The sequence below is a fragment of the Ichthyophthirius multifiliis genome, assembly GCF_000220395.1.
Source record: "Ichthyophthirius multifiliis unplaced genomic scaffold scaff_1120509251126, whole genome shotgun sequence".
Classification (NCBI taxonomy): Eukaryota; Ciliophora; class Oligohymenophorea; order Hymenostomatida; genus Ichthyophthirius; species Ichthyophthirius multifiliis.
The window spans coordinates 52,260-69,465 of NW_004086180.1; the positions used below are offsets into that span (position 1 = coordinate 52,260).

The 17,206-nt window shown below is 14.9% G+C and overlaps 5 protein-coding genes across 5 annotated transcripts in view, besides 28 other annotated features; 4 read left to right on the forward strand and 1 right to left on the reverse strand. All coding sequences in view use genetic code 6, as the record gives it.

Annotated features, from left to right (window-relative positions):
* Positions 1-209: 209 nt before the first annotated feature.
* IMG5_145180 (hypothetical protein) lies at positions 210-818 on the forward strand (the record flags this gene model as incomplete). Its single annotated transcript, XM_004031157.1, has 1 exon — positions 210-818. One exon carries the CDS (start codon positions 210-212, stop codon positions 816-818), a length of 609 nt encoding a protein of 202 aa, XP_004031205.1.
* Positions 558-596: a microsatellite.
* Positions 743-820: a microsatellite.
* Positions 821-882: 62 nt separating this feature from the next.
* Positions 883-919: a microsatellite.
* A 1,866-nt stretch (positions 920-2,785) lies between these two features.
* Positions 2,786-2,828: a microsatellite.
* A 39-nt stretch (positions 2,829-2,867) lies between these two features.
* Positions 2,868-2,954: a microsatellite.
* Positions 2,916-2,996: a microsatellite.
* A 45-nt stretch (positions 2,997-3,041) lies between these two features.
* Positions 3,042-3,085: a microsatellite.
* Positions 3,086-4,618: 1,533 nt separating this feature from the next.
* Positions 4,619-4,671: a microsatellite.
* A 204-nt stretch (positions 4,672-4,875) lies between these two features.
* Positions 4,876-5,424, forward strand: IMG5_145190 (hypothetical protein; the record flags this gene model as incomplete). The annotated part of the gene is made up of 2 exons (XM_004031158.1): positions 4,876-4,916; positions 4,989-5,424. The coding sequence occupies 2 exons, from the start codon at positions 4,876-4,878 to the stop codon at positions 5,422-5,424; spliced, it is 477 nt and encodes a 158-aa protein (XP_004031206.1).
* Positions 5,425-5,503: 79 nt separating this feature from the next.
* Positions 5,504-5,545: a microsatellite.
* A 653-nt stretch (positions 5,546-6,198) lies between these two features.
* Positions 6,199-6,383: a microsatellite.
* Positions 6,216-6,397: a microsatellite.
* Positions 6,296-6,425: a microsatellite.
* A 920-nt stretch (positions 6,426-7,345) lies between these two features.
* Positions 7,346-7,384: a microsatellite.
* Positions 7,385-10,026: 2,642 nt separating this feature from the next.
* Positions 10,027-10,076: a microsatellite.
* On the forward strand, positions 10,076-10,629 carry IMG5_145200 (hypothetical protein; the record flags this gene model as incomplete). Its single annotated transcript, XM_004031159.1, has 3 exons — positions 10,076-10,183; positions 10,238-10,312; positions 10,405-10,629. 3 exons carry the CDS (start codon positions 10,076-10,078, stop codon positions 10,441-10,443), a joined length of 222 nt encoding a protein of 73 aa, XP_004031207.1. The 3' UTR covers positions 10,444-10,629.
* Positions 10,316-10,376: a microsatellite.
* Positions 10,630-11,363: 734 nt separating the features above from the next.
* Positions 11,364-11,401: a microsatellite.
* Positions 11,402-11,557: 156 nt separating this feature from the next.
* Positions 11,558-11,629: a microsatellite.
* A 1,334-nt stretch (positions 11,630-12,963) lies between these two features.
* Positions 12,964-13,005: a microsatellite.
* Positions 12,966-13,005: a microsatellite.
* Positions 13,006-13,302: 297 nt separating this feature from the next.
* Positions 13,303-13,354: a microsatellite.
* Positions 13,340-13,403: a microsatellite.
* Positions 13,352-13,403: a microsatellite.
* A 48-nt stretch (positions 13,404-13,451) lies between these two features.
* Positions 13,452-13,494: a microsatellite.
* A 230-nt stretch (positions 13,495-13,724) lies between these two features.
* Positions 13,725-13,770: a microsatellite.
* Positions 13,771-14,414: 644 nt separating this feature from the next.
* Positions 14,415-14,453: a microsatellite.
* A 49-nt stretch (positions 14,454-14,502) lies between these two features.
* Positions 14,503-14,564: a microsatellite.
* Positions 14,565-14,820: 256 nt separating this feature from the next.
* Positions 14,821-14,929: a microsatellite.
* Positions 14,852-14,950: a microsatellite.
* A 264-nt stretch (positions 14,951-15,214) lies between these two features.
* On the forward strand, positions 15,215-16,434 carry IMG5_145210 (protein kinase domain protein; the record flags this gene model as incomplete). The annotated part of the gene is made up of 2 exons (XM_004031160.1): positions 15,215-15,958; positions 16,006-16,434. Coding segments are annotated over 2 exons (1,173 nt in total), but the record flags the coding sequence as incomplete, so codon positions are not given.
* A 78-nt stretch (positions 16,435-16,512) lies between these two features.
* Positions 16,513-17,206, reverse strand: part of IMG5_145220 (ATP synthase beta subunit precursor, putative) — a 1,840-nt gene continuing 1,146 nt past the window's right edge. The window contains exons 3-4 of the mRNA XM_004031161.1: positions 16,790-17,206; positions 16,513-16,739 (exon numbers count right to left, since the gene is read on the reverse strand). The exon at positions 16,790-17,206 is cut by the window's right edge and continues 114 nt beyond it. Coding sequence (XP_004031209.1) covers positions 17,099-17,206 — 108 coding nt within the window. The 3' untranslated portion in view covers positions 16,513-16,739; positions 16,790-17,098. The remainder of the gene's footprint in view (positions 16,740-16,789) is intronic.

Consider the following 17,206-nt stretch of genomic DNA (forward strand, 5'->3'; position numbering starts at 1 on the left):
ATGTAAATTAATTTTCCTCAGTTTTTTAGCAAAAAATAATAATGTTTCAAATTAATATATATGTATTTATTAAAACTGCTTTTTTCATTTTTTTTAAATTTAAAATTTAAATTAAACACATAAATTTTCAATATATTCAAAATTTAAAATAACAAAAAATTTAATAAAAATATTTAATTAAACAAAAATATATATATATATATAAAAATATGTCTTCAAACTATAAAGATATAAACGATCTTCCTGAAAAACCCAAATAAATGACATTATATACTTTTTATAGAGATTAAGAACTTCCTAAATTAAAATAATATCATCCTAATGCAAAAAACACTGAAATATTAAGAATGATTTCTGAAAATTTGAGATAACTTTCAGATAAAGAAAGAGAAAAATTACAAGATACCTTTTAATAATTAAAAATGAAAAATGGAAAGGCTTTCCAAGAATGGCACGAAAAATATGGTGAAATCGAAAAAAAGCTATTGGAAAAAAGAAAGGAGAAAATTTAAACAAGATAAGAAAATAAATAATAATCTCAGCCAAGATAAAAATCGTAATCAAATAAAAGATAATAATCAAAAGATAATAAATCAGTAAAAACCTAAGATAAATAAAAAGGAAAGTCAATGGATAAAAAATAGGAAAAAAATGAAAATGAATAGAAATAAAAAGTGGTATAAAAAGGGAAAAAAATGAACTCTGATGCTACTGAAGCTAATAGATAAAAAAAAAATAGTAGAAGATAATCGGCTGAAAAGCAAAAAAGAAAGTCGGCTGATAAATAAAAGAGATAATCATCTGAAAAAAAAAAATGATATAGACTTCCAATTTTTTATTTTTTTCCTTAAAAAAATGTTAAAATATAAATATAAACAAAAAATATATATTAATATTATATATATATATATATATTATAAATAAAATATTAAGAAAAAAAATTATATATTTTATTTTTATAATTATTATTTTATTTATTTTCTTTTGTTTAATTTTTACTTATTATTATTTTTATTTAAAATGAATTTTATTATTTTAGTCTATTTTTTATGTATTCTTCTTTTATTGTTTTTTTATTAAAAAAAAAAAAAAAAAAAATATATAAAATAATAAATCTTAAATACTTATATAGTTTATTTATTTTAATAACTTTTTTTTAAAAAAAAAATAAAAAAGTTTTTTTAAAAATAAAATTAATTCATTATTTTTTTTTATTTTATTTTTAATGGTTTTTATTCATAAAATCAAATAAATTAACAATTAACCATTTCTTTCAAATAAAATTGATATAGACGAAGATCGCGAAAACATAGGTTTATTAGACATTAGTAACAAACTATATATAATATCAGTGAAATAATTCCACAAATACATCTAAAAATGGCGCTAATTTTTCGAAGAAACCAAATTGTATAAAAACATATATTCTATAAATGATTATGCTTATAAATTTACTCACTAAGAACTAAATAACCCCTAAAGTATAAAATTTAGTAGAAGTAAAATGAGTTTATATATAGAATAAAAGAGCGAAGACTAAATAAACGAAAAAAATAATTTATCAAGATCAGACATTTTCGGATTTTCATAAACTTAAAAAAAAAAAATTCATATAAAAGTATTATCTTAAAATTGCTAAAAAATGTACGGAATTTTTACAGGGTACGCAATTGCAGTCCTTGAATATTAAGGAAACATAAAAATTTTTTCGCCTCTATATAGTATTAATTAATGGGTTTAAATTGCAAATATAATTTATGAAAATAATAATTACGCTACTATAGATTTCGTATGGTCTTAAGATAGTTAATACTTTTTTGTTTCTTATTTAAATAATTCACTTATTTAATATACAACAAAAGGATTTATTTAAGTAAATTATAATAAAATATTTGATTATTATTTATTTTATTTAATATCTATCCAATTTTTTATAAAAAAAATATTAATATATTTTTATTTATAGTTAAAATAGTTTAATATAGATTAATAATTTTCTAAACATTGTCTTTTAAATATTAATAATTAAGTTTTTATAAAAAGTTAAACAGAAAATAAATATTTAAGTATAAATTTTATAAATTATAAATAAGAAAGTTTTAATATTAATTAATAAAAAATTTAATAAAATTAATAAAAAAAAATCGATATTAAATAAGAAATTTATAGTTCAAACGAATCTGATATAAGTGAAGATTTTTAAAAAGAAAATCTTTAAAATTTCTTAGACGATTAAAAAAATGAAAACATTTTTATTTCAAATAATAACTATTTTGGAATTTCTTTTGATAAAAAGTTTATTTTTTTAAATAATTAATTGTTCGATATTTAAATTTAAGATGAAATAGATACTATATTAAATAAAAAATACATCATAAATACAAATATAGACTGTACAGCCTTTTCTGATTTTATTTATATTAATTTTTAAAATTTAAAATAACCTGAATAAATAAATTAAATCGATATCTTTGTTAATAAACTAAAAGTTCCCAATAAAGCAAAATTTAAACCTTATCATGTTTTAGCATGTAGCAGAGGAAATGAATTGATTTTGTATAAAATTTATACTAAAAAAAAAAACAAACAACTGAATAAATAATGGTTTTAAGTGATTTAAAATCAGAAATAAATTAAATTATATGGCTAAATGCTTATACGATTTTATTTAATTTGGAAAATTTCGATTTAATGTATTTAAATCTTTCTCCTTTAAATATAGGATTTTGTTTATAAAATAAATGAAAATAAATAAATGTATATATTTTTATATATAAATATATTTAAATTAATAAAAAAAATTAAAAATATAAAATTAAAAAATAAATAAATAATTGTTTATATATATATGTAATAAATCATTTAATAATTATTATAGTATAATAAATATATATTTATTAAAAAAAAATTATTATTAATAAATAAAATATTTTTTATATAAATAAATTATATAAAAGTATATTTTATTTAAAATAATATATAAATATATATATTTAATTATCAATATATTTATATCTTAAATACTAAAAAAAATATATATGTTATCTTTTATTTATCATTTTTATCATTTTATTTGTATTTTTATATATAATAAATAAATGAATTTAGTCAATAATTGAATACTAAATACTTATTTATAAACAAAAATTTATATATAAATATAGTTTAATAATTTCGGTTTAACTATTTTATAATCAATTATTTTTAGAATAAAAAACTAATACTAATATCATTTATTTTTATTTAGTTTATTATACAATGTACTATTTTTATTGGATATTATATCAAACAGTATTAATCACTGATTTCTTAACTATATTCTTAACCTAAATGTGACCGAAATATATGAAGTTATAGTTTAGAAAATTTTAATATAAGGACAATAATACATTCTAGTACATAGAATTTCTTTAATTAATTAAATATAAATACTCTATAACTCTATAATGTAAAGAAAAGCAATCCTAAATGCTATCATATGTAGTCCATGAAATAAATAATCCCTTTTAATTCATTGTTTGTATAAATACTTAACAAAATGAAAAAAATTAAATGCTGCACAAATTATAATTTAATAGATAGTATTTTGGCTTATTCGTTAATATTTAAAGAGCTTAATGACAGATCTATTGAATATTTCTTATGTAAAAGCAGTTAAATTATCACTTTCAATTTAAAAATTTAACTTATTATAGATATTGAAAGAAGCATAACTAGCGACAGAAATAAAATATAATAAAAAATATATATTTAAAATACGAAATAAAGCTTAATTGAATACTTATCAGAATAATTTTGCAATTTTCTAAATTTTAATCAATTTAATTAACAATTCGATAAAATACACATATAAAAGAAGTATTTTTATCATTATAAATAAAAAATAAAAATAAAAATAAAAAAATCGTTTATCTGTAAAAGAGAAGACCTAAAACAAGAGAAGAATAAAAAATTTTCGAAACCTTTCAAAAAATAGAATCAAATTATGTATTGAATTTCTAAGGAGTTGATAAATTCTTAATTATTAGCTATGAATATATTTTAGAAAATAAATATTAATTTAAAAATAGGATTATAATCGAAAGTTTGGGAAAAAGGAAAAAAAATTTTCCTTTTTATTATAGATTATTATTCTTTTCTATACTTAATTATATTTATATATAAAAAAAAATATAAAATTAATAATATTTTATATATATAAAGGATATTAAAATATATTTTAGAATAGTAATATTAAACACTTAATAAATTATTAATAAATGAAAAATTAAAAAAAAAAATCTTTTAAAGGTTGTGAATTTTATTTTTATTATTTAAAAATTTGATAATTACGTTTTTTTATAATAAACAATACTATGTATTTATATTGTAATATAGTGATATGATACATAAATATAAAAATATAATCAAAAATTATATATAAAAATAAAATATATTTATGTTATATTAAAGCATAAATAACTAAAATTATCTATAAATTTAATTTGTATAAATATAAATAGAAAATGAATAAACAAATTTTAAACAAATATACACTAAAATTTAAAAATATAATAATGGAAAAGGAATACTAATAAAAAGATATATAAAATGTTTTTTTTATTTTAATAAAAGATCATAAAAAAAAATTAAATAATATTTTCTTAAACAAAAATAAATAGAAATTATTCTAAATACAAATAGCATTTATATTTGAATTAATCTAGGTAATAAACTATATAATTAGAGACATTGCAGATATATCAGACATTGCAATATCTGTTTCATTTTTTCTAATAATTGTATTTACTTATTATTTTAAATTCCTATTAAAATACTTAAACCCATTTATAATATTTGGTTATGTATTTTATTATTCTACATATGTGAAATATAATGAAAAAATGTCAAGAATATCAGCTTTTATGGAAGGATAAGTAAATATAAAAAAAATTAAAAAATAAAATAAAATAATAACAAACAAACAAAAATAAAAACTAATAAAAAAGGGATTAGCTTCATATTTTTTATTAAGTAGCTAATCATTTTTGCTTGATTCATTGTCTTTAATACTAGCTTAAATATCCATAAGCTTAATGTTAAAACCTGATGAAATCTACATACTAAGTTAAATACAGTTAACATCATTCTATATAATATTTAAATACATACAAAACTACTAATAAAGGTAAATATATTACGAAAACCACAAATAAACCAGTTGGAACTAAATTCTGGACAATATATTATCAAATCCATTAATAGTAACTAGATATGATAAGATAACAAATCGTATTTTCCTACATAACTGCAATAAGTAATCCCGAAAATATAAAATAGACTAAAGCTTGGAAGAATTTAATAATTTTTTGCAAAATGTCCATTTAAATAAGACTAAATCAAAATTAAAAAATATGTATTTTTCCGAATCTATATAAAACCTGAAAGATTATCTACATTTCTTACATATAAAAATTTAACAAAATAAACTTTTTTTGAATTAAAGTTCGTCAAAAAGTGAAATATAAAACACAAAATAATTAAAATAAAACGTAAAATATTTAAATCCAAATGATGTTTTATACGCCGACTATATGGAATAAGGAAAAAAAATAAAAACTTTTAAAATAAAAACTGCAATATAAACTGTAGAATAGCCTTTTATAATTATATAAATGCAAGATATTACTGATGAATTATCTTTAATTAATTTAAAGGTAAACTCTTTGAAAAATAGTTAAATTTATTTAAAAGGAATGAATGAAATTAGATAAAAGATAGTATAAGTCATTAATATTGTATCTTAAAATAATAATTTCTTCTCAAAATAAGTGTTTTTAATAATGAGTTGTTTAATTAACAATGTTTATACTTTAATAGATTATATGACTATTTAAGAACAATAATAATTACCAGTATATATATAGGAAATTTAAATTGGTAAAATTGCTAAATAACTTAACATAATATTTCCTTCTTTAAAAATAATTTTTTAAAATAAAGAGGATAAAGTATTAATTAAAACTGATAAAAAAGACTTATGTATGTACTGATTTCACTAATAAGTTCATTGATTTTCGAAAATAAAGAAAAAAAAAAACTATATCAGAATTCTAACTTAACGAAAATAATATTAAATAATCGAATTAATTATATAAAAAATATAAAAATGATAATTAATTGAATTAATAAAAAAAAAAATAGAATATTCTAACAATTAAAATAAAAACTAAAATAATAATAAAAAAAAAAATAGTATAAATAATAATCTAAATAAATATAGCATAAATAATAATCAAACATTAAATAGTATTAGTAATAATGATAATAATAATAATAATAATGATAATAAATATAATAATAATAATAATAATAATAATAATAATAATAATAATAATAATAATTATATCAATAATAAAAATAACAATAACAATAGTATTAATAATTTTAATAACTATTCTTTTTAAAATTTTTAAATTTTAGACACTAAAAATACTAATATTATGTATGATAGTACTAAGAAAAAGAATTTAATCCTTGATTTTAAAAATAGTCCTTTTAATTAAACACTTTAAAATATTAGATTTCGAAATTCTACTTTTAAAATTAGAAATAATTCAACTATAAAAAATTCATAAATATAACTTATTGAAAGCTGTCGTAATTTATAAATTTCTTTGAATGAAAATTAAAAAATATATTTATCTATTAATGAAGTAAAATAATCTTTATTTAATTCTATTTCTTTTTAAATTTATATTTCTAGCTCCTAAAATACAGAGAACTTCAAACAAAATCTAATAAAAAATACAAATAAATTAAATCAATAATAAATACTGACAAATATTGTCAAAGATGAAAAAATATTACCAAATGCGACAGTAGATCCAAATATAAGGCTATTAGAATTAAAAAACATTTCATTTAATATTAATAAAATAGGTCCTTATTTACATGAATTTAATTAATTACATGAATTTAATAAAAATTAAAATTTTAGTTTTTAAATTTTTTAAGATTTAAAAATTATGGATAAATACGAAATTTATAAAAGTAAAGTTTTTACATCCAAATCTACCAAATCTTTAATAAATAATCAAGTTATTTAATTTGATTTTAAAAGCTAATAATTTATCGATTTATAATGTAATCAATTAAAAACTGAAAAAAATAATAATGTTAGTCCTTTAGATTAAAAAACTAAATAATCAACAATTTATTAACTTTGAATATCTTTAATATAAGTTATTTTTTTTTTTAAAAAAAAAAATATATTTACATTTAAATAATACTATATATAATATATATTTTTTAAATTAAAACCAGAATAAGATGATAATTAGTATTAATAAATAATATTTATATTAAAATATGTTATATATTTTAAAAAATATATAATAATTTTTCGTTAATTAAAAATATATTTTCTTTTTGAAAATTTTAAAGATATTTTTATTTTATGATTTAAAAAAAATATTTAATTTTTAAGGTTTATTATATATAAACATATTTTTTCAATTTAAATCTTAACCAGAACTAATAGAAGAATCTGAGTAATTAATTAAACTTATTTTCTAATTAATTTTTTAATTAACTTTAATCTTTTTTTATTTATTATCATCTAATTCTTATTTACCTGAGTTACTTTTTTTTGCTTTCATAATAAACTAAATTTTATTTTATTATTATAAAAAATCTTATAAATGTCTTTACTTTATCAGATAACTTTAACAATGTACCTTTTTCAGGTATTTTTTACAAAATTATTTCATTTTTATTTCTTTCATCTAAAGGTACTATAGTATTAATGCACGAATTTTGTTTTTTTTAAAAAATAAATAAATATTATATTCTATATATATTTATATAAATATCTTATCTTAAATTCTTATATTTAAACCGCATCCATTTTTTCTATTTCCTATTATTTATTTCTCAATTAAGTAAAATAATTGTAATGATCGAAATCTTCTTCATTATATAATTCTCCTTAAAAACTATCCTCTTTTATTTTATACAATAAAATAATTATTTTAAATATTATTTTGATTTACTTGTATTAGTTAATTAATCAATTTATTAAGAATTAAATGATTTTTATTTTTTATTATCTTGATCACTAAATTTCTTATCTTAATTATTTAAACTTTTTATATTATAAATATTTATTTATTTTTATTTTCAAATTCATTTATAAATTTCTATTTTTTTATTTTATAAATATATGCGATTAATACTCTCTTTATTATACTTCTTTTGCTTGTTCTTTTATATTTTTTAAAATCATTTTTATTTTAACTTTGAAATAAATTAAGCTATTATAATAATATATTTTTATTAAATTATGTTTTCTTAAATAATTTATTATTCAGATTTATAATTATTTTCTATATTTAAACAAATATAAATTAAATTTAATAAAAATTTACATAAAAAAATATTAATATTACTTTTATAAAAACAATCAATTATTATATTTAAATACATTTTTTATAATAATTTATTTTATTAAAAGATTCATATATAATATAAATTTATAAAATAAAATTAATAGATTTTAAATATGTTAACAATATTAATATAAAATTATTAATTATAATTTTTTTAATACAAAAAATTTACAAATTTAATTAAAATTAATGTTATTTAATTTATGCTTTTAATATATATAGTAAAGGATAATATTTTTTTTTAAAAAAAATCTTAATTTAAATTTTATTATAAACTAAATTTTTTAAATATTTAATGCATAATATATAATGCATTTTATTTATTTTTAATAATTAAAAATAAAGTTTATTTGAATATTTATTTATGTTTTAACAACTTTAATAAAAATCATATTAAAATTTTATATTTAGATAAAAATAATTAAAAATATATCGAATTTAAATTAAAAGATATTTTTTTTAATTTTATATTTATATTAAAATAAATTTATTTAAAAATAACAAAAATTATAAAATTTATTAAAAATCATTATATTAAAATGTATAAATTTTTTATTTTATATTTTTGTATTTTTTTTTTAATAAATGTAATAATCAAAAAAAAAACAGATTAAACATATATTAAAAAATGAAAGATTTACTACCTACTACCATTAATAAGTATAATATAATTGATTTAATGTAATTTAAAATTTATATATAGCATACTAATTTAATTATTTAATATTTTAAATCGCCAATTATTTGTAAACAAACGAAAGCATAATTTTTTTTCTCATAGCATGCGGGTAAGTTATTTCAGTCTAACAAAAGCCTATTATGGCATATCACAAATGATAAAATAATTCATCTCAAATGTAAATTATTAATAATAATAATAAGCAAATATAAACAGAAGACCTTTTATGTTTGGAGTAGTTTAAAATGGCCTTCGTTATTATGTGAATGTAAAAGCGTGAATTCCACACAAAAACCTTTAATTTCAAATTACTGTATAAACTGACAATAGTAGTCCTTATAGTTTTTTAAAATGGAATATTCGAATCTTTTAAATTTTGATTCATTAAAGAAAGGTCTTCTAAATGTCATAATTCATGTGATTATGAAAAAAGAAATAGGTGATAATAATATTTTTACATAATGTATAGACTAGAATTTGGTTATATATCATAGATAAAAGATTTTGCGACTGTAATTTTAAATTAGGTTATTTTTAATAACCTTCAAATTCATTTTGATGTGATAAAATTAATGGAGATTTAGATATTTACAAGTTAATTGTTAGTTGTGGATTTTTTTTTTTTTTTTTAAATTAATTTTTTTGTTTTTTTTTTATGTAAAAATGTTAATTTAAAAAATGTTTTTATATTTTGAAAACTAAGTATTTTTATATGAAAATTTAGATGTTTTTGGCATTTTTTTTTCATGCAGAACTAAAAATAGTATGACTTTATTAATTAAAAAATATTTGTAAATTAATGTAAAAAATATTAAAGTTACATATATAATTTATATAGAAAGGATAAATTAAATAAAATAATGATAATTTAATTTATAGTTTTTTTACAAAAAAAATAATATGTTGATTTTTATTAATAAATTATATATAAAAAAATAGAAAAAATTAAATAAAAATAAAAAAGAAAATGGCTGGTGTATATGATGAAATTGAAATTGAAGATATGGATTTTGATGAAGAAACAGGAGTTTTCACATATCCTTGTCCTTGTGGTGATAGATTTGTTATAACTTTAGTAAATCTAAAAATTATTAAAATTAAATAGATAAAAATTAATTGTATTTAATAGGAAATGATAAAAAATAATAATGATATAGGCACTTGTCCAAGCTGTTCTTTGACAATAAGAGTTATTTATGATGAAGTAATATATATATATATATATATATATATATATATAATATATATATTTATATATATATATATATTTAATGGTTTTTTAATTTTAATTAATAGAATTAATATAAAGAATATGAAAAGTTATTAATAAGTTGAAAACAAACAAAAAATCATTAAACACATATTTAATTAATGAAATATAAAAAATAATAGCAAAGTATTTTTGTTGCCAAATTATCATGTATATAAATTGTTTATAAGTTTATTTTTAAATGGTTTTTTTTCTTTTTGATTTATAAATATAAATTAATTTAATTCTTATTATTTTTATACTTTTAAAATTATCATAATGCATTAAAGTATGAGTAAATAAATAATATAACAAAAAGCTTAAAAAAATAAACATATTTTATATTATTTTAGTTTTAAAATAAAAATGTTTATATAATTTATATTAATAAAACTTTGAATTATTTACATTTCAATTTAAATCTCATATATATAATGAAATTATAATTTTAAATATATATATATTTTGTTGATATAATATTAATTTTATCAATAATAAATAGTAATTTATTACCATTATAAAATATAAAATATTTTTTAAAAAAATAATTAAATATACAAAAATACATTTCTTTAGATTGTAAAAAAATATATATATAAATAAATAAATACAACCATTAAAAATTAAATTTTAAACAATAAAGAAAAAATAAATTTTAATTTAACAGTATAATACAATAATTAAAAAAACATTATTTACCAAAAATTTTAAATAAGTAAAAAAAATGGAAAGTTTAATTTATTAAAAACGAATAATATTACCAAATTTTAAATTTTAAGATGTTCAAATACGTTTAAAAAAATAAGAATAAAACATTTCTTTTTTCCTTTGACATCCATTAATAATATTAAAGATAAAAACTAAACAAATTTTCATAATAGAAATGCATCGTATTCCACAAATAATAATTTGACATAAATTGAAAGCCAAAAATAGAAATTTATACTACCAAAATTAGGTGATTACACATAATTTTTTTAAAAAATAGATGAAAAACAAATAAGATAATAAGAAAAAAATTAAAAATAAAAAAAAATTCAAAAAATTTAAAGAAATTAACACGAATAAAAACTTTCATTATAATTATATAAATTAAATGAAGGTTGTAAATAAAGTGAAAAATTAGAAGAAATAATAAAAGAGTTTTTAAATTTTTGCGAAAATTCTAAGTATAAGAAAAAATAAAATAAAAATTAATGGTAATAATAATAATAATAATAATAATAATAATAATAATAATAATAATAATAATAATAATTATTATTATAATAAGAGATTGATATTTATAATAGTACCTAAATTTAATAAGATAAACTAATTTTATCATAATATGTTTAATAAATAGTCAATTTTATTAATAGTGAATTAAATAATTCCTTTTAAAATAAAGTTTTTATTATTTTTAACAATTTAATTGGTTCTAAATAAAATCTTAAGTCTTTTTTTTACAACGAAGATTAAAATAAACTCATAGATCCCTTTTCATTAGAAAATATTATGCAATAAGTATATATTAATAATAATTAAATTCTTGATGTTTCATTAATTAATGACTTTAAATTCTTAATTTAAAGAATAGATAATTATTTGTTGTAAAAAAAACTAGAAAAAATTAGTCTATTAACAGAAGATATATAAAAACAATAAGATATTATACTTAAAAATGCTAAGTAAATGGAACAAAAGAAAAATATAATACCTGCTATTTTCGCTTATAATAATATTAAAGATTTATCTTGCTTTTCTTAATAGATGTTGCCAAAATAATCTATTATGGATGATTTAGAGAAGATTTTCAAAGATAGTTTCTTTTTTAAAAAAAATAATTTGATTTCTAGTGACAATTAATAGTAATACTAAAAAATTACTAAAGATTTATTAAAATTATAATAATAAAAATAAAATAATGTTAAAAGTATATTTTTTTTTAAATGAATTCTTTTTTTTTACAATTTTTTTTTTATTAATAAATAATTAAAAACTTATATTTTACTAAAAAAATAAATAATAATATAATAAAAAATTTTAATGAGCTAAAACGAAAATTAATAATTAAATATTTAATCTTAGGGAAATGAAACATAAAAAAGTACATTAGAAGAAATAATATAAGATTATTTAACAAAAAAGTAAAATATAATAGGAAATTTTACATAATAGCAATAATAATATATAGAAGAATTAATATAACTTTAATAATAAATGTAAAATGATTCTGAATAAGAATAAAATATAATACAAGAAATGTCTTTAATAAATGAAAGTTGTTAAATTTTACAAAAATAATTTTGTATTTTTATTTCCTAAAGATTTAATATAAAAAACTTATGAAAAAAGATTATTTGATATTAATATAGAAATATGAATAATTATATAGATAAATATATATATGATATACATGTATATATATGTTTTTTTTATTTTTTAATTAAAGATATATACATATTCTTATAATTTCTTTCTAATTTAAATAATTATTAATTAAATATGTTATTAATTATTATCATATTATTCTTAAAGCATATTCTTTTTAATTATATATTACATTAACTTTGTTTTTTTAAACATTTATATTTTAAAAACAATTATATTTGTCTAATTATAATTATTTTTAATTATATTTTTAATATTTTTTTTTAATTATTTTTGATTTGTAAGCTGTATTAATATTTATAAAAAAATTAATTATTTTTATTTCTAAATTTTTTACTAATAAAAATATATTTTATTATTTTTATTATAATTTTTAAAAAATCTTATTTTAATTAGTAATTATATATATTTAATTCTAAAAATATTTAATTTTTAAATAAATTAAATATTTTGATTATTATATTCATTTTCTTTGTTAAATATTTCTTAAAAAAAAAATACTTAATATTTCGTTATAATTTCAATATAAAGTCATTTAGTTTATTTTAGAATTTTATTTATAATATAAATTGTATTATTATAAATTAAAAATATTATTTGTATATATTAAATATTAATTATTATTTAAAATATCTAATATATTATTTAATAATATTTAATATTATTTTATAATTAATTTTTATTGACATTTTTATGCTTTTATTTTTATATTCATAAATATTATTTTTTAAATTTTCTATATTGTTTTAAATTTTCTATATTTTGTGGCATATATTTTTAAAGATAAATTTAATGAGTAATTATAATATAATCAAACTAATAAGTAATTAAAAAATCTAAAAAAAATATAAAACTTAGTAAAAAATATTAAATATATTTCTACATAAAAAATGTTTAATATTTTTTAATATATTTTATATTTTATAAAAATAAATTTAAAATGATAATATATACGATAATTAAATAAATATCATATACTTAATTATATTTCCAGAAATAAAAATATATATAAATATATAAATTAATATTAATATAAATATGATTTATATTAATATTTTAATTAATTTAATCTATTTTTATTTTTTTTAAAAAAATAAAAAATTATTTAAAACTATTCTTTATTTTATTAATTTAAAATTATATTAATAATGTATATATTTTAATAGAATTTTTAATTAAATAATAAATTTAATATATCATGTAAAAAAATATAAATATATATATATAATTTTATAAAATTCCACATATTTTTAAATGGATAAAATTTTAATTAACTTAAAAAAACAAAAAACAAAACAAACAAAAAGAAACTAAAAACATTAAAAAAATTATAAAATAAATATAATGTATAAAACATAATACATTTTAGATGATTCAAAAAAGATAATATAAGAATTAGAAATGAAGAAAGCATTGTAAAGTCAAAATAGTATTTAAAATTAATAATCAAAATCAATACCTAAATACTCTTAAAATGATATTGATTAAATAAAAAAAACAATAAAAGAAGTAAAATTTAAATATGGAACAACATAAAATAAAAAGTATCATCATTAATATTCAAAAAGCGAAACTCCAAATATAAATGAAATTTTATAATAATTAAGTAATAATAAATAATACAATATTAATAATAATTAAGAATAATAAATCATTAATATTAATGAATATAAAAAGGATAATTTAAAATAAAAATTTTAAATATAAAATAATGAATTTTAAAAAAATAATTATACATATCATAAATAATAATATAGTTATGATTTATAAACTAATAATAATATTAATAATATTATTAACAATAATAATAATAATAATAATAATAATAATAATAGTTTTATTGAAAGTAGTTTAAATTATAGTTAATTTATATATAATAATAATGAATATAAAAATTAAAATTATTAATCAAAATTTAATACCAAAAATAATGAATTATTGAATAATTCTTTAATAAATAGTATTAAAAAAATAAATAATGACTAAACAATTAAGAATATTATATAATTAGGCATATTTAATGAATAAAAAAATGAAAATCATAATTCAAATTATAAACAGTAATAAAATGAATTTTAAAATAATTCGTAAATAAATAATAAAAAATAATTTAATTATGATATAATAAATAATAAAAATAAAAATAATAATATTATTAATAATAATAATAATAATAATGATAATAATAATAATAATAATGATAATGATAATCATAATAATTCTTTTTTATATGAATAATATTATTAATATAATTATAAAAATTTAGATAAATATATTAAAAATTCATAATAATCATAATCAATTTAAAAAATAGGATATATTTCTCCTTCTAATGTTTAATAAAAGAATTTTATTTAAACTTCACTATCTCCATATACTCATTCACCTAATTAACATTAATTATAATTATAATATGCAAATGATAATAATAGTGAAATGAATTTAGATTAACTTTAAAATAAATAACAATATAATAAATTAAATTTTTCACTTAGAAAAAACACATAAAAAACCTAAGTATAGGAAATAATAAATTAATTAGAAAAAGAAAAAAGCTTAAGAAAAAACTAAGTTTAAGAATAAATAAAATCAAAATTTCAAGCAAACTAACTTCTTATATCTAATTTTTAATAAAATGAAGGCTCTATAGATATTTAATAATAAGAAAAAAGCATTAAACTCAAAAAAATAATGAGCACATATGAAAGTATTATTGAATAACGTATATAAAATAAAAGATGTTCCACTTAAATAGACGAAAATATCGATTAATGTAACTAATCAATAGAAAAACCTTAGTATCCTTTCAAATATAACTCCTAAAGTTTTATTTTTATCAAAAGTTTAGGTAAAGGATCCCATTCTGAGGTTTTTTTGGCCCAAGATAAATATACTGGTTTTCTTTTTGCTGTAAAGAAACTTAATATATAAAAATTAATCGAAATGGAAATGGAAGAGTAATTTAGTTGTGAAATAAAGATTTAATATTTTCTAAATTAGCCTAATATTATAAAACTTTTTTATTTTTTTAAACAAGGAAATTTCTTTTATTTAATAATGGAATATGCATAAGGAAATTAACTTTCAAGAGTTTAAAAATAAAATACATTCTTAAAAGAACCTCAAGCAGCTTTTTACTTACTTTAAATTTCTTAAGCTATTTCTTATTTACATAAAATTAATATTATGCATAGAGATATTAAAACTGAAAATATTATTATAACTAATGTATATATATTATTTTTATTTTTTTTATTTTTTTAAAAAAAATATAGGAAATTGCTAAATTAGCAGATTTTGGATATTCAAGGAAATCTAATTAATAAAATATTAGAAATACATTTTGTGGTACATTAGATTATTTAAGTCCTGAAATTATAAATGGGTAAAATTATGATATTTATGTTGATATATGGGCTTTTGGAGTACTCACTTATTAACTTCTGTAAGGTGTAGCACCTTTTTATGAGGAAAGTTAGTCTGAAACACTTGATAAAATAAAAGAAGGGAAATTTATGTTCTAGAAATGGATTTCAGATAAAGCTTAATATTTTGTGAAGTCTCTTTTGATTATTAATTCAGAAAAAAGACCCAGTGTTAAAGAAATTTTACACAATAATTGGCTTTTGGAATAGGCTTAAGTTTACGAAAATTAACTTAAGTCTTATGATGATTTAGAACAGGAATTAAAATAATTATATTGATAAATTTAATTAATGTTTCTTATATTTTTAAACAAAAAAAATACTAAAAATATAAATAAAAGAGTTTATAATTAAATTAATTCTAATTGTTTTTTTATATCTATGAGAAAGAAAAAAAAAAAAAAAATCAAAAAAAAATATAAATATTAATAATTATTATTTTTAAAATATAAAAAAATAAAACAATAATAATCTTCATTTAGATTTCAAAGCAGCTTTTCTTCCGTCAGATAAAGCTTCTTCTAAATCACCTTTCATATAGAAACAAGATTCAGGATATTCATCTCCTGCACCTTCAAGTAAAGCTTTTTTTTTAAATTTAAATATAAAAACAAATTAATAAATAAATATAAACCTTTAAAACTAGCTACATTTTATTTCAAATCAACAAACCTACCTGGCATACCTGAAAATACTTCACTCATAAAGAAAGGTTAAGAAAGAAATTTCTAGACTTTTCTAGCTCTACTAACTGTTAATTTATCTTCTTCAGAAAGGTCATCAACTCCTAAAATAGCAATAATATCTTATAAACTCTTATAATCTTATAATAGTTTCTAAACACCTCTGGCTATCGAATAATGTTCTTCCCCAATAGTTACAGGATCCAACATTCTTGAAGTAGAATCCAAAGGATCTACAGCTGGATAAATACCTAATTCAGTCAAACCTCTATTAAGTACTGTTGTTGCATCTAAATGTGCAAAAGTAGTAGCTGGAGCCGGATCTGTTAAATCATCAGCAGGACATAAATAGCTTAAACAGAAGTAAT